General features: G+C 37.4%; 2 protein-coding genes across 3 annotated transcripts; both read right to left on the bottom strand.

The window, feature by feature from the left end:
* Positions 1 to 328: 328 nt before the first annotated feature.
* Positions 329 to 6,759, bottom strand: LOC108259581 (uncharacterized). The gene is made up of 7 exons (XM_017459177.2): positions 4,826 to 6,759; positions 4,644 to 4,731; positions 3,478 to 3,543; positions 2,847 to 3,010; positions 2,558 to 2,684; positions 1,534 to 1,676; positions 329 to 1,383 (listed from the first exon to the last, which is right to left on the bottom strand). The coding sequence occupies exons 1-7, from the start codon at positions 4,865 to 4,867 to the stop codon at positions 655 to 657; spliced, it is 1,359 nt and encodes a 452-aa protein (XP_017314666.1). The 5' UTR covers positions 4,868 to 6,759; the 3' UTR covers positions 329 to 654.
* Positions 6,760 to 6,990: 231 nt separating this feature from the next.
* Positions 6,991 to 16,465, bottom strand: hrasb (HRas proto-oncogene, GTPase b). Of its 2 annotated transcripts, none has more exons than XM_017459178.3 (6): positions 16,185 to 16,465; positions 9,704 to 9,837; positions 9,401 to 9,579; positions 9,164 to 9,323; positions 8,847 to 8,970; positions 6,991 to 8,210 (listed from the first exon to the last, which is right to left on the bottom strand). In XM_017459178.3, exons 2-5 carry the CDS (start codon positions 9,812 to 9,814, stop codon positions 8,851 to 8,853), a joined length of 570 nt encoding a protein of 189 aa, XP_017314667.1. In that variant the 5' UTR covers positions 9,815 to 9,837; positions 16,185 to 16,465; the 3' UTR covers positions 6,991 to 8,210; positions 8,847 to 8,850. The 2 variants fall into 2 exon arrangements, with proteins under 2 accessions (XP_017314667.1, XP_017314668.1); XM_017459179.3 differs by lacking the exon at positions 16,185 to 16,465 and adding an exon at positions 15,926 to 16,124.
* Between the last annotated feature and the right edge of the window lie 4,890 nt (positions 16,466 to 21,355).

Below are 21,355 nucleotides of genomic sequence, written 5' to 3'. Positions count from 1 at the left end.
TCCTGTGTTGAAACTGGACTTGATCGCAGTAACCCATGCTTGCCTTTGCCAATTGACAAGATTAATGAAAATTAAATCTCTTTTAAAAAGTGCTATTTTACATTGCATTAAGCCTCCTGGAATGGCATTATTATTGTCTGAAACTTATTTTTAAACCAGCATTTGAAAATTACATAAACATGCACCCTTCTTTAAAACTACTTAAAAACAGTATTTTTTTTTTTTTAAAAAAAAAGAAAACTCATGAATGACAAAATGTCTACTGCTTTCATTTGCCATTCTAGTTATGCAACATATTACATAAAAAACAACACATATGTGACAGCGATTAATCTAAAGTTGCATTTTTATTTGCACAAGATGGAAAAAAAAAGTTCAAGACTGGTTAGAATTCATACAGGTAGCTTAAAATGTTTTAACAGTGTAAAAAAGAAAGAAAGAAAAAACATTAGTAAAAGTAGAAGAGAAAACTGAACAAATATACAATATGAACAAAATGATAGGCAAAACTACAACAATGACCGACATAACCACAGATTACAAACACTTGTGAAAACAACACATCATCAAACAGATCTGTCACCACCACCTGTTACACTTTTATCCACCAATTCGTCTGATCTCGACCAGGAAGTGGAACTTGGTCTAGTGGCGTTACTTACACTGAGACACAGGATCTTCAGCACTGTGTAGATCCCCAGCACCACTGCAAGAAGGAGAGCCTAAAGGCTTTAAATCCACAACACACTGATCTGCCATTGTAATCTGAAACTGCTCCACAACTAAAAAATGCTCTTCTATTTTTTCTGCATCCAGACTCAGATGCATTATGTTCTCCCTCTTAAGGTAAGTGGACAGAACAGTGTTTGAGATGGATGCTTTACTACCATCTCCAAGGCACAGAGTGCCTCTACTGGCACACCTGAATACTGATGTCTTTTGCATCATTTTGCAATGTTCACATCTGTGAATGGTGGACATCCTATCGAAAGTCGCCTGTGGCTTATTGCACATAGCACACATCCACGTTTGCACAATTTTTATGCCGGTAACACGTGTGTCAATGGTAACCAACGAACCCTCCTCATCTGACATTTCATCCCTATAATCTGCATGCACCACTCTCATATCAGTGATCTCAGTAATGACCGTGTTTTTTGTGGTGGTCACCAACACTTTACCATTCTTCTTCCTTGTTTCTAGATTGGTCAGGCGGTAGCTGCATCCAGCTTTGACTGAGAGAATTGCATCATTCCACAGATTAACCTTTATGCTCCCAGTCTGATCGCTCCCATACACCTTGCACAGGTCCATCTCCACACCTCTGACAAAGACAGCAACAGTGGGCTTGACATGGGTGACTTTCAGATTCACAACTTCCACCTGAAGCAGGCATATATGTTACAATAATTAATAAATAAATAAATAAATAAAATTATGTGTACACAGCACCATGGCAACTTCCAAAACAACATGAACTCTGAATTACACATGTTGCTTTTCAACTCTCACAAATGTGTGTTTTGTCCTTACAGTTTGTCCTGGCCCAAGCTTTTTGACCTCTGCCACTGTGTACTCGTGGTTCTCATGTCCCTCTTCTGGCTGAAACGTCGGTTCTGTCTCCTGAAGCCCCGATGTCTTTTTAACCTGGATATCGGAGCTGTTTTGAGCCATAGCTACAGGCAAAGAGATTCAAGAATGATTTGTAGCTTCACGCATTTGCCAGTCCCTTACAGAAGAGCAGTTTTGAATATCAATATTCCTTTTTAATAAGTTTGTTCAGATAGGTCTCAGGATGATGTGAGCCAAATTTGGTGAAGACTGGACAAAATTTGGAGAAGGGGTAGCAGAAATGGCAGTTAGATGTAATAATTTTTAAGCATGCCATTGTTACTTTTGTACAAACAATTTACATTCAACATTCAACATATAAGAGTATTCAATATTTATTTTACTCTGACGATGATGTGTGCCAAATCTGGTGATGATTAGACAAGTTAGTAGGAGTAGCGAAAAAATATATATTTTTTGACTAACTACCATAGGGTGCATTGAACTTGTCTCGACCCAGGGAATCCAGGGATGCCTGGCTTTTGACATGGTTCCAAAGTTATGACCAAAAACATACTTCCAATTTAGGCCCAAATTTGACCTGATCGTAGCGGTATTGGCAGCACTTGGCCCAGATTTGGTCAGAATGCAGCTTAGACCCTCCCCAATCAGTGTGCTTTTTACCAGATGGTACTATGGGCTGCCTAGCCAGAAGAAGGTAAGAATAGGGTGCCTATGCACCTTCGGTCTTTGGTCCCCTAATAAGAAAAGGTATAATAACAATAGGGTGCTTGGCCCTCTAATAGTAAGTAACATGTTAAATGGGAGAAAAAAACTCAAACATGTCCAGAAATCTATTGCAATACACAAATTAGATCAGAAAACACTGCCCTGCTTATAAAATAAAGGAAAATGAAAAAAAGCAAACAACAGAATTTTAAAAGAGTTTTAAACTGCCTGTATGAGCCTTACCTGCTTCAAATCAACAGTAAAAATCTCAACACACCGTTAGGTGGACCAGCAGCTTGGAATCCTGGATAAGCCGTCTGTGTGGTGGGCCTGGCAAAAACTGGTGGCTCTTCTCCAAAAACCACAATCATCACCTGGATCAGCCCAAACAAATCTGACTCCAGCTAAACCAACAGAAAAACAACAAAAAAATAAAATAAAAAAAGATAATTAACTCCTGCATGAAAAGTGGATCCTTTAAAATGACAATGGAATCATATCACCTTGGTAAAGCATGAAAGAAAGTTTAAAAAAAACTTGCCTATGTGTAAAATTAACCAACTTACATATTTCCATTCATGCAAATACGGGAGGTAGATTTTTCCATTGGCATCGACATGTTTCCCTGTTTTGATCATCATGGCACTGGTGGGCTTGACAAAGCAGATGGGAGGATTGTATGGATAGGTGTCTAGCAGCCACAGGCAAATGGGAATGTTGTATACAGTTCCTAAAAAATGAAAACAAGCAAAGGTGAAGAAAAAGTGCCAAGCCAAACATTCACCAACGACTACAACAGAACCCATGACTTTCCATAGTTGCATAGAACCCACTTATTCCATTTTCAAGCTCTCAGTAATGTGATGACAGTGCGCGTTAAGACAAGATATGCGGTATGTTCGCATGCAAGCCAGTACACATCATACGCTTTCACATATAAAATGTGCCAGTGAATTGGATTGTAAAATAAATCAAATCCAACTAGTTATGCATTGTACACTCGCATCAAAATCAGCCACTTTTAAATGGATATATATATATATATATATATATATATATATATATATATATATATATATATATGGGCTTAAGTGGACACAGACCTCTACGTGTTCATTTAACATGACAATGATTTATTAAATGACTGTAGGGGCTCATGTAACCATCAGGTCATGTGTACGTTCTTGTTTTCCTCACCTTTAAAGTTCACTGGTACAGTTCCTGTAAGACTCAGTAACTCTCTGTTGTTGCCATCGTTGAACACTGTGAAAAGTTGTGTTGTAAGACAGAAAAGAAATCAGCCACAACCAAAAATAAATATGTACTGTACATCTGCTTTTACCTAATGCTGTAAATTCTTTTAAGGCATGTCACTATAGGTGAATCAACCTTTGCCAAAGGATTTTTCTATTTCTATTTTTTGTAACGTTTTAAAAAAGAAATCATTTTTTTATGCAAACGAGGCTTTGGCTAATTAAACATGCATAAATATGCTTACATAAAAGCAAAAATTCTGTCTTTTGATGATGTTACAAAAAATTATATTTACATTTATATTTATTTCACACTGAAGTCACTGTTCAGAGGAAGACTAACAGAAAAGTTTGCTGGAATATCATTCCACTCATGAATTAAATGCAGATCTTCTAGAAACGTCTTTTTTTTCTAGAAAAAAATTGGTTTTAAAATACAATGTAGTTTAATAGTGTATTAAATAATGACATAATTTGACATGCAGTGTGTGTATATATATATATAAAAAAATATATATATGATGCAGCTACAGTATAATTGTGTGTGTATGTATGGAAATCAGAATTGTATGTGTGTACTGAAAATTTTGTGTGTGAACCGTTTGAAAGAAATAAATTATAGTGTACTGGAAATCAATTTTTTTTTTTTTTTAAAATCTGACACTGCATAAAAATATGAATGCATCAAAATTAATGTTGTTGTTAATCATTGACATATCAAAGACTGCAATAATGAAAAAATAATTCTGCTTAGCATTTATATATATATTTTTTTCATAAAATAACATCTGTGGCATTATATAAACAAACCAGCATTTAAAGGATCACAATTCTGAAAATAAATGAATGTTTGGTAATTATGATTAGAACTGATGCTGGTAAAAGAAACCGACATCAGTAAAAGTGGAGCATAAAATTAATATAGAATATTTCTATGACAGTTTTTGGACATGGACATTTTTGTCCTCTATGGATATGTGTAACTATATGTGTAACTTTTTTAATGACGCACAAGGGTTAAATATAACCTGTCTCATAGTTTACATAGTTTCTCACCGCCATAACTAGCCTAATCTTACTTAAAACTACTAATCAGTATCTTAAACTTACCATAAATGTCCATCACAGTCTTCAGGTCCTTGTACTGATTTGTCACATTAGTGACATCCCTAATGGTCAGGTCTCTGTATTTATAACTCTAAACAAGAAAAAGAAACCTTTCAGTTTTAACAAATGGAAAATAATAACAGGAACACACTTCGAAAGAGTTTCACGAACACAACATTAAATACCTTAGCCAGCATTTTCCAGAGAGCATTTTCGTTTACAGCCATGATTTTAATAAACAGAATACATTTATTTCATTTCCAACCCGATAAAACAAGTCACCATTCAGTTTTACTTTCTCTATGACACTGCACATGCTCACTGACATCCAGAGTCTCTCAATGAGGAAGTCCTGTGTTATCTCCAGTCAGATGACTAATGATCAACAAGACAGGTCTCCACTGCAAAAACTTATATAGTATAACCTATAGTCAGTGCTTGTGGTAGAAACATGTAGTTATACTGTGAATGGTTCCTCATTATAGTCTAAGAAAAATAGACAAGTAGCTAAGTAAGTAAATAACTAAATAAATAATATGCCTCTGGATTATTTCACACTTTTATCTCTTCAACAAATGAGAAAAAATGTACAGTGTTTGTTATTATTGATATTGTTTAAAGATAATTTAAACTAAACTGAATATAAATTGTACACAAACAGTTCATTACGTCTTCTAAATGTATATATTTTTGTGTTGAAAGTTTGTTTGTGGAGACAGCACACGCTTTTTGAGAACAAATTTGCTTTGAGTCAATAAAATTAACCAACTAGCAGCAGACCTCTTCGAGATCAAGAGCTACTTAGATGTTTAGACCCAATGCACAAATCATTTAGACATTAAAAAAAAATGGTGCTGTTTGAATAGGAATTGTAGAGGTCCATAAATATTCCACATAAATTATTCCACAAATATGTAATGACAGGTAAATAATTTAACTTACAACTAAATATGATCATTAATACCATGACCCAGAGAAGTGTTTAGTGTCTGCCAAAAAATTAATAAATGAAATAAGATTTAAAAAAAAAAAGAAGCTATTTTCAAGCTCACAGTCCCAACTATCTTGTCTTTACTTAATAACAATAAAGCAGAAATTCTCAACTTTTTGGAGATAGGGACTCTGAACTGTAAAATAAATTCCAGCAACTCCATCATACAGCTTTTTATTCCTGAACACATTATTTACAGTATTATATTTATTTTTTTACTATTTATAATATAGTACTATAATATTTATGCTATACAGTAGTATTCATACTTGTTTTTGAGTTATTAGGGTTTGAATTAAACTCATTCAACTGGAAATTCAAGTGACTGATCAATTCAGCTAATAACTAACACCTACATGATAAATATAATAACTTCGATAATAATGGGTTGTGACACCACTAAAAAAAAAAAAAAACCTCACAGACCTCCATGTTATGCTTCCCATACCCCACTGCAATAAGAGTGTAAAAATGGTTACAATATGAATCATTTAAGATTTAGCAATTGTGTTCCATTCAACAGAATTGGTATCAAGTAAACTGACTCTGCACCACTGGAATGATTATTGAAGTATTTAAAGAGAAAATATTCACAATACACAACTAATGGTCAGTCATATCAAATATATGTGCATTTCAGCATAACTGTGTGACTTCTTGAACTTACTAACCAGATAACTATCCAATGTCATGAAATGGTCCAGACGCCGTTCATTATATTGCTACATTTTGGAGAGATTTTTCTTGTAGCACTGTAAAAGCCACCGGTTGTTTAAATAGCAGATATTAGCATTTGTAGCAATGAAATTATTTTATGTTAACATAATTTCAATGTTGGAAAAATCTTGGAAACCATTACAGGCCACTGAGTTTTTGGTGGTTTGTAATATTTAGTAAGTGTAAGGTAAATACTACAGTTGAGTATCCCCTGACTGATTATAGACACATCTGATGGTTTTCTAATAGGGTTCAAATGCTTCATACAGAAGTCTGGATGTCTTTGTCGTAATAAACTGCAGTTTAATATTGTTTCAATGGACCTAGAGGACTTCTGTTATTCACATTTTTGGAACCTAACTGCCTAGATTCTGCACTTCAGGTCTGCAAGGAAACAAAGCACTCATATATAAATTTTTTTTTTTACCTCCTAGTTCAGCAGAACGGGGAGATATTTCATTAAGATAGAACAACTCAAGAACGAGTGAAGTCCAGAAGCCATTAAATCATTATTATTACCTTATGGGGAAAATGTTTAAAGTTTAAAACCAATCCAACTAGGACGTGAATCATAATATCTAATATTTCAGCAGTGTTATAACTTTCATCACCTATTAATTCGACAGAAAAGAAAGGAAAACATTCAGGATTGAATAGAGTAGCTGTTAATCATTACTGCACTTTTGTTGCTAGTGAATTTATCAATTAACTTTACATCTTACTAAGCAGTTGGCTCTCTCTTCAATGTACATCGAGATTAAAATAAAAAGATATTATAACACAATGCAATATCACAGTAATCCCTAAAAGACCACTGATTTTAATGTTTCAGCACTTGAATTGGTAACATCAGCACTTCATTTTCCTTTCTAAACACTCATATAAGTAGAAAGAACATAACCATCAGAAGTCAAACCATTCACAATAAGACAAGAGACTCCAAACCAAACCACACTGTCTGAACCCTGTGCCCTGAGCAGCAATAAAGCACAGTGATGGGCAGAAATATAAGTGCTTTAGGCTTTGAAGGTTGCAGTATGTGCAATTCAGTTAGAGTCTGCCCTCTGTGAAATAAAATAACCTACAGGCACCATGTATTAATGCTCCATAAAAGCACAAATGAACACAAAGCAGACAAAACTTGTCAAATGTTTGGTGTTAGAATCCTACATTTTCATTGTTATTTAAATAGAGACCAACAGATAAAAGAGGAAAAAGAGGATCACTTATGAAATGTGGCCTCACAATTAAAATACAGTCTTATGCCATGTGCAAATCAATGATGTCCAAGCAGTGTGTTCCCTTATCACTGTACCTTGATCAACACTATGAACTATTGCACTGGAACAGTGAAGTATTTTGCTGAAAGAGGTCAGTAATTATGTACATTATATCGAGTTAGGCCCTTCTCCAGAAATGGCATACAAGTTGTAATCCCCCCCCCCTCCACATTACATTTGCTAATCTAAGCATTATGTTCACAAATCAAAGTACAATAATAATTCTACATTCCTCCTGTATGTTGGTCAAAAGTCCAAAGCTGATGAGGTGATAGGCAAGGTTATTGTTTCCAGTTCAGAGTAGATAGTGTTTTATTAGGGATAACATATTTTAGTGTGGCAGTCCTTAACACAACCCAAGCAAACCCAGTGTTGAGACTAGTCTTTGAGGTAAATTTTCGCCAGTGGAGGCCAGAGTCAGAGATGTCCCTCAGCAAACGAATGTGGAGAGTCAATCCACTTGTGCCAATGTTAAGGGTTTCCTTTTATACAGTCTGTAAAAACCTCTAACACCTGTGGAGGCATCGCAGTGTTGGAGCGGTACAGCCGCTCCAAAAGTCTCTTCCATTTTATACAAGCAACCTGAGAAATGAGAACATTGACACCTCGTCATTAACTGCTTTAGGCAAATTGTTTCACACACACACACACACACACACACACACACACACACACACGTGCATACATGCACGGATTCAAAGGAATTTTCCACTCAAACGATAAAAATTATTGACATACCTAAAGAACAGTTCAAATAAGCACACACTATCATTCTTCATGAAAAACAAAAAATCATCTGTCAATCTGTTTATCTATCCATCTATCTACAGCTGCACCAGAGCACAAAGTGCAAAGCACAAGAGCTACAGCCTCATTTCATTTGGCCAGTGAGAACTTGGAAAAAAACAATAAAGTAATGGCCCGTAATATACTACAGCTAAGCATTCACACTTATTTATTTCATAGCCAAACAATCCTTCCATTTTAATAATGCTGCCTATACCAGTACTGATCAACAAACCATTAATGCTATAACTAATTTACAATTATTTACCAATATACTGCTAATCATCTCCTAATAATATATTATATATATATATATATATATATATATACATACACACACATATATATACACACACACACACAGTGATGAAATGTAACTGTAATCGCAGTGGACGTCATTCACAGTGCAACTGTAAATTTAAGGGCACTTACTTGGTCACGACACGACACAGCGGCAGTTCATGCAGTCTTGGCCGTTGTCATCTGGTGGATTCAGCTTTCTGAGCTTGTGCTGCCTGATTTCACGCACCAGTGTGTAGAACGCGTCCTCCACTCCCTGCACAGTAAACCAGTATACGGTACATTAACACATCCTAAAAAGGTATGATGTTGTTGACGGTCTTACACAATTTTCTGGTGCCGAATAAACATCTTTCTTCAAAGTTAATTATATATACACCGTGTCAAAGTTGTGCGGTCATGCTGAAACACTGTATGTACAGTATAATCACTTCATAAATGTTCCCGACCTGTCTTGTCTTGGCAGATGTTTCAATATAAGGGATGCCATAACTGCGAGCCAGTTCCTGGGCTTGTCTTGTGTCCACTGTACGAGCTGGTAGGTCACATTTATTACCCACAAGCACCATGGGCACATCATCTGAATCTTTTACCCTTTTGATCTGTTCCCTGTGAAGTAGATCAGCCAAATCAAGCTAGGAAGTAAAAGTCTGATGTTGAGTAAATATAGTGTGGTATACACTAACCTGTACTGGTGGATGTCCTCAAATGACTTAGTGTTGTTGATGGCGAAGACACAGAGGAATCCCTCTCCTGTCCTCATGTATTGGTCCCTCATGGCGCTGTACTCCTCCTGACCAGCGGTGTCCAGAATGTCCAGCAGACACGTCTCGCCATCAATCACCACCTGTTTTCTGTAGGAGTCCTGAGAAAGGAAAACAGAACATTTAATGAACTACACGTACCAAATGTTTCCTAGACATTACATTATTACATCTGCAAGACAGACATTATTATTGGAAAAACACTGCAGTTGGGTTGAGTCTTACTTCAATAGTAGGGTCATACTCATCAACAAAGTGGTTCTGGATCAGTTGAATTGTGAGCGCACTCTTGCCCACACCACCAGCACCAACCACCACCAATTTGTACTCCGTCATCGTCGCAATGATCACAATACAATCTGAAAATAGAAAGCGAAAGGGTATCAATTAGAATACACTAATGTGACTAACAGGCATGTATGATAATAAGTCACATGATATTTCACAATATTCAACACACATGGTCATACATTATGCGATCATTCAAATATAATCTCCTTTTTATTATTCCGATATAATCATAGTTTGGTAAAGAGTTTTGCTAATTCACTGGCAAAGAATGTTCCATGGTTTATTTAAGCTAGCCAACAAAGTCAGAAATCTTATATAGCTTGCATTAGTTAGCTACCTAATCTATGTTAGTTAGCTTGTTCTTTGCACCGAGAGACAAACCCAGTTTTAAACCCTAGCTATCATTTGAGCTTTGAAGCTAGCAAGCAAACACACATCATGTCACATGTATAGCTCACTTTATCATAATGAAATGCTGACAAGGGCATACCCTATGCTTAAAGTCTCTGAGACTAGCCAACTGACTTCTTATCAGGATTGTGCTGCACTTGTGGGTGACAACATGTGCTAAAAAGTGTGAATAACTTCCTGACTTCTACACATACTTTGTCAAACTTTCTCGCCTTTCAGTGTAAAGTGGACATGGCTGATCCTGAGTAAACTGTACATAAGCTTCATAAGCTTCTGATGCCGCTCGTCCCTCCAACATAGTCAGCTGCAGAATTATTTGGCACTGTTGGTAAATAGAGGAGTGTTCTTTTGTGGTTAATTCGCCTAACTGCACATTGAAAATATGAGCAAAATATAAAATATAAAAAAAGAAAAGGTATTGGTAGACCTGCATTTAGTACTTTTTTGTGCCAATCTTCTTTTGCCAGCATATCAGCACTGAGTCTCCTCTTATAGTGCTTGAACAGACTGAAGAATACACAGCAAGGACACATCTGAGAACACTCCTCAACACAGAAGCGCTCCAGATCATCCATGGTCCTAGGTCATTTCTCATCTCCTCTTTAGCTCACCTTACAGGGTTTCAATGTGGTTTAGGTCAGGGGATAGGGAGGGCTAGATCAAAAATTTGACACTTTGGTCACTGAACCATTTTTTGTGTGGATTTAGGCACATGTTTTGGATCATTGTATAATCAAATCACAACCAAGTTGTAGCTTCTTGGCAGAGGCAGAAAGCTTTTTATTTATAATTTCCTGGTACTTCATGTAGTCCATGATACCCTGTATCCTAACAAGGTTCACATGGTCTTTGGAGAAAAAACAGCCCCATAACATCATCTTAGTGCTAGTATCTAGCATTCTCCAGGCTCCTAAGTTTGTGATGATTTAATAACAATAATAATAATAATAATAATAATAATAAAAAAAGCTTTCTTCTGGCATGACTACCAGATTTTTAGTATGGATGTGGGGTCCATCTGGAGAGTTGGTGATCCCAAATGCTCCCATCTTCTAGAAATTAAAGGTAATACTTGGAGAATTTTTTTTGCCTCTCTACCCCTCCTACTCACTGTGTGTTGGCACAAAACACACTTGCATCCTGTTATAGGCCGGCTCATTAAACCGCGGGTTGTTTTAAACTTATTATCCTAACAGAGGATATCCATCATCTGATTTATGAAGGTCAACACAATTTTGTCTCGTTTCATTTGTGTATTCTCTAATCTCTAATCATCCATGTTGATGGAAGGGGATTTAGCTTTTGTGTCACCTCATATTTATACCGCAGTGAAACAGGAAGTCATTGATTACTGTTTAAGAGTTCCTAAACACTAAAGTAAAACAGGATTCGAAGCTTGCTTCTTTTATACTTTGTTCATATCAATTACTAGGAATGTTTTATTTGTTCCCATAAACTTTTTTAAACCACCTTTACCAAGAGTGCCAATAAATCTGGAGCTCAAGAATATGCACGCATCCCTTGAATGGTCACTTCAAGTCTAAACAACCTAGGGAGTGAATGCAAACATAGCAAGCATAGCCCAACTCTATAATTCGGCATGTTTGTACACGTCAGTTTGAACAGTGTGAATTCCCTCCACTTCGCTGTTGTGTTTCATTCTGTTTGTGTGATGCAGTGGGCTGAGAGACTTGGAAAGAGGGACGTCGATCAAGCATGCTCAGAAAAATACTATGCCACACCCAGACATCTCAAGAGATCGGTCTGGGCCACGTTTCCTATAAGCTTTTATAAAGTTAAGACCATCCTAACTGTGTGAGAGAGAGTGTTCAATGTCATGCTTACACTAGTCTCAGACACTTAATATCTTTTGTGCACTTCTCTGCCTACAAGAATCAGAATCTTAAAGGCTGTGAGTTGACTGGCTCACCACAATTCTGTATGATGAGGAAAGTATACTTTTTCACCAGAGTGACACAGTGAGCGCTTTGTCATTGTATTGAAAAAAGGCCACAGCATCCAGTCTTTAAAAAGTATTTAAAATGTTTAGTTTGTAGCAGTTAGTGGTGAGTAAAGGACATATTTGCATGTGTTTGCTAACAAGCTATGGGGAAAGGTCTGTGTTGGTTGTTTGCAATATCAGTTAAATGGTAGTTTTTGCCAAACTGCAACGAATTCTAGTGAATGCTATACGTCGGGTTTGCGATACTATGCTTGATCTATCAGATAACGATGCTGCCATACCTGCCATGCTTTTAGGAAACCCTGACCTGACTAGTAACAACACCTACAAACAATTTTTTTTTCCTGATCATAAACTGTGCTAAAATGTTTTTAAATGTTGATTTTTATGTGTAATGGCTATTAAAACTAAAGTGGCAGTGGTTGAGAATACTACACTAGAAATCAAAGGTTTGTCCTCATCAATTCTGGTCAGTTCACAAATAATTAATGACACAACAGCATGCTGCAGCGAGTTTAAACCTCCTTGCCCTCCATTAAAAGTGAACACTCTCTACTTTCCCGCAGCCAACTCTACCGGAACAGCGCATGGCAACCAGCCACCGTGCCTTTTGTTGCCATGACAAATGAGACAACCTTTTGTGTGGTGACGTACATGCAGCAAAAAAAGAAAGCTATTTTGGCAGCCGGGTGAAACTCGCCTAGAATCAGTGACAGGGTTTTCCCTGTCAAACCCTGCCAGTGATCTATTAGTAGCTCATGCTCCCGGAAGAGCCAGTTCTGTGCATACAATCAGCCTCACTCAACACCTTCCAGAAGGTCTTGCTGCTGTTTTGCTGATGCAGCAAACATCAACTTTCATTCTATCAAGACAAAGAAGCTCCATACATAATCGAAAACAGCTCTTCATTCTATTTATTCCATTTACCAATAAATGGTTATGATATGCGGTGATATTCAAAACACAGTTTTGTTTAACTCGACAGTTGCATTTATTGTCACTTCACTGCACTTTACGTCAAATATTCGAGACGTTGTGCTTAAGCGCTATAATATGTAAAGGATAAAACACAATAGGGTATGCTGTTATAGGAAAATAAGTAATGACAGGTTAGTGTGACTGTATAGATGTGTTTTTTTGCCATTTTTTATTAATTAAAGGATGATAAGCAAAAAAATTTTTTTTAATCAGCTTACAGTTACATTTAATGTTGTAGAATGTCAGCAAGATAGTTCTTTTTACAACCTCCGTTATGGAATATAACAGCTATAAATATTCAATCCCTCACCAGCCCCCCTTTCTCTCTCTCTCTCTCTCAAAGTTAATAAGAGTACAGAAACACAGCTTGTCACAATACTGAGAAACCACAAGGCACAAACTCCTGTCCTGAACACACTCCCATGTCAGAAAACTTACTGACCGTTACAAAGCACCGTCATCCGAGTCTAAATGTTAAATAACCGTCACCTGTTGTTATAGAAAATCAATCAATAGAGTGAGTGGTATAAAAAAAACTAATACGGCATTTTATACAGCATCCGTCACTCGACTTCTTATTCACTCCATACAGGATATCGCGCTTTTTTTGCGGAAAACTACCTGAATCGGCGAAATCGCAAAATTGGTTTGCACGGTCCTTTGCAGTGAAGTTTGTTGGTAAATGAGACCCTTTGCAGTACTCACGTACGAGGCTCATGAATCGAAGAGAGAGCTTTGGCTGAATGCGTGTTGTGATGACATCCCGACATGTATTGGCCTGAATCTGTGGAAAATCGGCGGTAGTTTTGAAAAACTCCTCCGAATACTGCAGAGTGTCTCTGATTTTGCGTCAATTTCATTGATTAAAAATGTGATTTGTGAATTCTCATTTATTTATTTTTTAGTTGAAATTTGACCATCTTAGTATCTTTAAAAAATTATGAAATGAGGTTATTTAAAAAAGTTTGTTAAAAAAAAATCTCTTATGAAAATGTCTTATTGTGGTATATATATTGTTATATAATCCAGCAGTGAAATGCACACAATACAAATTAAATACTATGAATCATAAGCACCTTATTATTATTCATTTTTTAAACCAAAGAATCCACTATATACTGGGATGCACCAGTACAACTTTATACAACACTCAGAGCTCTACATGTTTGCAAGCTTTTTTTTTTTTTTTTTTTTTTTTTTTACAAGTTATGCAAAACATCGGAGACGGTGGCAGACCGCAAAAGAACTTATGTCCTGTGTTCACATTCAAGATTGTTACCGTGTCCATCAACAGAACAAGCATTCACAGCATAAAACATCAAGAAATCAAATTAAGTCATAAGTTTAGACCAGGTATAAAGCAATGTGCACACATTATTACTCAGTTATGTAAGGAATAAACCACGACAGGGCATGGTGCAGGGAATCAACATCAATTTTGCCAACAAATACTTTTGACCTATTTAGAGTTACATTTAATGTTTAAAACACTAACGATGCAGAGTAGTTCCTGCGAGCAGTTACGTTATCACATCTACAACAATAACATATTAGAATGAGTGCGTTAATATAAATCTATGATTTGAATTACGGCAGCACTACTGTCAGAGCTGCTATAACAGAGAATTAAATCAACCGTCTGACCAGGAAGACTCGAGTCTTCAACTAGAGAAACTTCAAGTCTTCAAACAATTTGATTCTTGTAATTCTTCAAGGAATTAATTCCATCAGGATGGGTGTCACTATTGCACATGAGTGTGTTGGGATCACAAACCTATTTTTAATCCAATGTACACACACAAATCTGATGAGACGCTGAAGTGCAGAACGTTGATCCGTATTGGTGGTAGAGAGAGACTGTACATTTTGAAAACATACCTCTTCTATGCAATTCTATTTAAACATATATCTACATGCAAATTTTGTCACTGTTTGAGCACACTAGCTTATAAACAACCCAAAGGCTAACATTCACACTAAAAGCCACATTTTAGTTTGAGTCATTCCGATTTCACACGGACTTGCAGTTAGTAACGGCTGGTCAGATCACTTGAATTAAACAAGTTTAATCCAAAACTCAGGAACTCAAAAACAAATAAAACCTTTACATAATGTCAGTTCGGACGCTGGATAAAATCAGCAACACAAATCTCTACGGCTCAAATATATAGCCATTTAATAAACTGTACATGTTTTTAATATTTAGGCAAATATTTGTATAGCTGCATGTTTTTTTTTTTTTTTTTTTTTTTTTTTTTTTGGGGGGGGGGGGGGGGGGGTGTCCATTAAATTGATCTTACAGTAATTTCACAAGGGTCCTTTGCCTTGCAGAAAGTTTGAGCACCCCTACTGTAGTACTATTGTCTTGTTTGTTTTCTTGTTTGTTTGTTTGTTTATAACTGGGCGTTACCCTCGAATAACAAACAGTTTGTACAGAAGAGACGCGCACGAGACGTTCGAGGCAAAATGAGGGTGTTGTCCGAGTTTGCACTGCAATTTGAACAACACATGCGCTGTTTGATGTTATTTTATGGTAAGATTGTGTTAAAAGAAGCGATGCAGTAGGCCTCGTGGTGTTGATGGCTCTGAGCCTGCAGCAGTGATGGGCGCGAGGCCGCAGTGAATGACATCACTCTGTATTGATCTCTCACTGAGGCCGTGTAAACACCGCACACACATCTGGAAGATACTCACACACTGCTCGAGACTTACCAAAATATCACTTATTAAATCATATCTTCAAATAAGGAAACAACTATGAGCCTCATGTTCTGGGCTCTAATGGCTGTAGCTTACAAACAAACCTCTTATCAGGGAGTTAAACGGTCATGAATGTAGCAGACGAGCTAAATGTTCTGGATCCACACTGCTGCTGTTTTGAGCCATGAATCCAAACAGGATACAGCTATTCAGCCTGTCAGCACTGATTTGGTTAACTCCTTTGTTTTCTCCATTATCCCAAAACCCGTTCGGTTAAAAACAAGAAACAAGATGTATGTCGTTATAACGCAAATACAACTAATTAAACACAGAATAAAATGCCATCTCGGTTGCACTACTTACACAACACCAGTCCCGGCTTGTTGTTTGCCGTCGACACACCGAGATGTTTTCTCTCTTTTTTTCAGGTTTCGAGTCCACAGCTGGGGGAATATAATTTAAAAAAAAAAAAAAAAAAAAACACGGCTTGGTTTATGTCAAGAATACCACCGTGACTGGAACGAAACAATAAAATAAATAAACGCCAGGAAGATATTGTGCGTTTGAAATGAAGTAGTCGCTGTGCCGTGGCTGCACTACAGAGCGCTGCCGCCCAGGTTCGAATCTACCGTTAACACAGAGGGGTTGCCAGATTGAAGGAAAAGCAATAGAGAAGAATGGTTTACAGCGAGGGCGGGTCTGTTTGATGGGGTGTTCTGACCTATCACTAGCGGTCAAAAGACAAAAAATCCATCATGCTGGCAAAATGATAATAATAACAATAAAAACAACAACAACAATAATAATAATAATAATAATACTGTCTTGTACCTCTGAGGTTGGGGTTCAAATTCTGTCTTCTCCCTGTGTGCGTGAAGTTTGCATGTTCTCCCAGTGCTTACAGGGTTTCCTATGGGTACTCAGGTTTCCTCCTCCAGTCCAAAGACATGCGTTGTAGGCTGATTGGCATTTCCAAATTGTCCATACTGTGTGAATGCGTATGTGAGTGTGTGTGCAATTATGCCCTGTGATGGGTTGGCAGCCCATCCAGGGTGTCCCCCACATTGTGCCCCAAGTCCTCTGGGATAAACTCTGAGACCCTATGTAGGATAAGCAGTACAGAAAATGGATGGATGAATAATAATAATAATAATAATAATAATAATAATAATGCCTCTCACCTCTGGGGTTGGGGGATTCAAATCCCACCTTCACCCTGTGTGTGTAGAGTTTGCATGTTTTCCCAGTGCTTCTGGTGTTTCCTCTGTGTACTCCAGTTTCCTTTCCCAGTCCAAAAGTCAAAACGTTGTAGGCTGACTGTCATTTCAAGATTGTCGGTAGTGTGTGAATGGGTGTGTGAATGTGTGTGTGATTGTGTCCTGCGATTGGTTGGCACCCTGTCCAGGGTGTCCCCCGCCTTATGTGCCCTGAGACCCCTGGGATAAGCTCCAGGCTCCCTGCAACCCTGTGTAGGATAAGCAGCATAGAACATGGATGGATGGATGGATGGGTGGACAACAATAACAACAACAACAACAACAAGAATAACACAGTCCTGGGTTACTGAGTGTATGGAGTTTCACATGTTCTCACTGTGTCAGACAGTGAAACCTTAATTACTACACCACCATAAACAATATCGTACAATACTTTCCTTTCCCTTAAGCACCAGAAAAAATATCATCACTATGTAACACAATATCCTTTTCACATTTGCAATTTTCTGTTGGATCCTTCCCACATATCTGAAAAGGGATTCTGACTTATAGCACTCTTTCCACCAGACGGCGTGTTATGACTCATCAAATTACCCATGATCCTCCAGGTTGATGTAATATATCCACTGCCAAGTGATTTGTGTTGTATCTGTGCTGAATTTACAGTGCTTCTCCACTGGCCCACCACAGCTTGACAAAAATGCAAACCCAGTGCTATGTGTAACCTAGCCGAGTGCACATTTTGCTTTCCCAATTCATATAGCAACATTTATTCACCAGTACAGTTCAGCTCAGCTCAAAATCCTACCCAAAATCCTCCTTGTTGTTGCTTTTCTACCACCAAGAGAGCTGTGCCATAATTAGGTACGTGTGCAGAATATGGTTGACGTTCTTCATTTAACATTCAAGGTTTTAGTTTTACTTGTCACATACAAAGATTCTTGGTAGCAAGTTTCTTAACTGTGCAACAGGTGCCATGTGCACCAAGCTGGAACAGTGAAGCTAAAAATAGTACAGACCATAGTGCAGACTGATCAAAATATTGTCACAGAATCATCCTGATTAATGTCTCTAGCTGGGATTGCTTTGCTATGAGAACAAACATTTTCTAGTGTAGCATCTGAAAAGTTGCCCACTATTTTCAAAAGTCCTTTTTTTTGGTGGCCAACAATGTTAATAATTTAAACAGTTTTAAATGCCAATTTAATGTTTTATACTATTATTTTTAGCCACAGTAGCATTTTCATTTAACTGTTTAGGTGTATGTTACATTTCTTCCCCTTGATCCAAAACCCTCCATCTTCTACTTGGGGCAGAACCCAAACTGCTTCCTATTCGCTTTGTTTGGGCATAACATGAAGCTGAATGCCCTACTTAGTGCCCTCAAATGGTGTAGAAAGACATTTGATATTCAGCTATATAAAAATACCAGTCTTTTATGACTGAAAATATCCACCTGGGAGGGCTGCCAAGATGGCCTCAGAGTGGACAGACTTTGACATTAATCTGGATGATGACTGTGTTCAATCAATGGTCTGCAATATTTTAACTCTGTCTGCATGTCCCTTGGCGAGTGTAGTACCTGGCAAAAAGGGTAACTAGATTCAAAATGGCACATGTAATATAGTATTGCATGGCTTGCTTGATGGTAGAAATGGAGGATTATGGGCAATTTGCCAAGCCTTACCACACTGAACTGTAGAAAAGCTCTATGACCTACAGGCAGAGAAACTCCATAGAAACTCCTCCTACTTTCACAGGTAGCTATGTGAGTAATGTGTGTTATGTGGGAACGTGACACGCACTTGGCCAGGATACGCCTGGGTTCACATTTTCTGTCAAGCCTTGTTGAGCCATGCTGTTCAGTGGAGAAGTGTGATTAGGTGACTGCTTCATTGCATTGTTCCTGGATTGTCTTTTTAAAAAAATTTTTTTTTTTACCATGTTCTGAATTCAATATAATGCAATAAACCCCATGAACTGAAGACCGAGCACACAGAACGCTTACTCTTACAATGCACTAGTGGGAAAACCACACTGAAACAATAGGGCCTAATATTAACGACTCTCAAGTTATCCTAAATACCTCCATGTGTAACTACCAACAGGTTCAGTATATCAGCAATCTGTAACAGTGTCTATCTGCTCTTATCATTTTGCTGAATAAATCACATAAGTAAGCGAGAAAATAAATATTAATTCATGTGCAGCTCTGGATATGATTCTCTTTGTTTATTTTATTCACTCTGCTTTACCTTCAAATAGATATTCTCACACCCACTGTTAATTGGTATTTTCGTATTGTATTATTGTACTTTTGTATTATCCTGCCTGAGGCCATAGAAAATATACAGAACATAGGGTAAAACACCCAATCTGGCAACCCTGTCTCTACTGCTGCAGCCCACGCCCAAACTCAACAGCTCAGAGCTGCATCTCTTCTGGCCTTCACTAATGTTCACTCCGAAACCATTCATGCATGAAATGATCACTTCATTTTACTTAAAAACAGTTATTTACTGGCTGAATTAAACACTGCTACCTTTGAAAAGCTTATCAGAGGAGTATTTCTGTCCTTTAAGCCAATCATGTAAAGTAGTTGCTCCAGTCATAGGTGCTCCAAGTGATGATAATATATAAAATATAAATATGAACAATTATATATCGAATGAATAAAGGTACTAAAGGGCTACTGAGAATGTAAACATATTTTCCTTATAAAGCCAGCTCAGCACTGCAGTAATGTGCTCAATTAAGATTTATTATTTTACATGTGTGTACAAAGTATATATATATATATATATATATATATATATATATATATATATATATATATATATATATATATATATATATATATATATATATATGCATTTTTAATAAATCATAAAGACCCAGTTGCATGGTACACAGACTTCCAGTAGAGTGCAGCAGTACACATTTTTATGGCCAAACAGGAAACAAGTCTCTTTTGAACCACAGCAGACTCAGATTTCTTCCTAGGTCAGCACTGTAGAAGTTTATTATCAGGCTTGAGTAGTATATTAGCTCTCCGTCCACAGCATACAATCAAATACAAGTGAAATGATCACTTCTGACACAAAATCAGGAAAACCTTTTCTATATTTTATTAGTGGAACTAGAAAATTACAGTATAAGTGCGCCGCCAAATATCACAGCATTCAGTAGCCTGCATCATATAATTTTTCAAAAGACTATTTTAAAGAACATCAAATACTACAGCAGTGTGTAATTATTAAATGATTTGTTCTGAGAAAACTGCTCCTCTTTTTTAATGGACAAAGGGAACATGCTTTTCACATCTTAATAGTAATATACAGTAAAAGTAATAATAATAATAACAACAACAAGTTCTCCAACTCAAGGTCATTCACAAAGACTAACAGTAAGCAAGTAACAAATAATCATCTATCTATCCATCCATTTTCTTTACCACTTATTCTACACAGGATTGTGGGGAGCCTGGAGCCTATCCCAGGGGACTTCGGCACAAGGTGGAGGACAACCCATCACATGGCACAATCTCACATACACTCCAGTCAACAGAGATGCTAATCAGCCTACATTGGACTGGGGGAGGACCCCGGAGTACCTGGAGAAAACCCCTGAAGCACACACAATAAAATCCCTAGTGTTGAATTAACACCCAGAGTGTTTATATGAGTCCAATGGACTTATATAAACACTGTAGCGTGTGAATTCAACACTGTGGGTGTTAAATCAACACTGATGATTTTGCTGTGAAGGGAGTGCATGCAAGCACTGCACATGCACGTTCGGGCACCAAATCCCCAACCCCCGGGGGGCAAGCGTGCGGACCACTAAGCCAAATGGAGTTAAGAGCAGTTGGATAAAGATAGAATGAGAAAACAGATACAGAGATAATGTATAGAAGGTACCCTGTTTTAAAAATAATACAAAGGATGTACGCTATAGCATACCGCATATAGTGTAGTATCGCATATGTATTGTATTTAAAATTGTAATTTCCTTAATATGGAGGTGCAGTGAGCTTCACAACTCCAGAGTCTCTGGTTTGATCCTGAGCCTGAGTTTATATCTTGGCAGAATTTCATGGGTTTCTGCCGGTTTCCTCCCCCCCAAAAACCTGGTAGTAGGTGGTTGGCTTTGCTAAATTGCCCTTAGGTAAGAATGTGTGTGTGTGTGAGGGCGTGTGTATGTTGCCTTGTGATGTACTGGTGTGCCAAAAAGGGGGAATTCCTGTCTCACACGCAGTGTTACCGGGATAGGCTCTGGATCTGCCATGACTCTGACCAGGATAAAGCGCTTACTGAA

Source organism: Ictalurus punctatus, chromosome 27, assembly GCF_001660625.3.
Source record: "Ictalurus punctatus breed USDA103 chromosome 27, Coco_2.0, whole genome shotgun sequence".
NCBI lineage: Eukaryota > Metazoa > Chordata > Actinopteri > Siluriformes > Ictaluridae > Ictalurus > Ictalurus punctatus.
The sequence above is the reverse complement of the archived record's forward strand: the minus strand, read 5'-3'. Positions and strand labels throughout refer to the sequence as shown.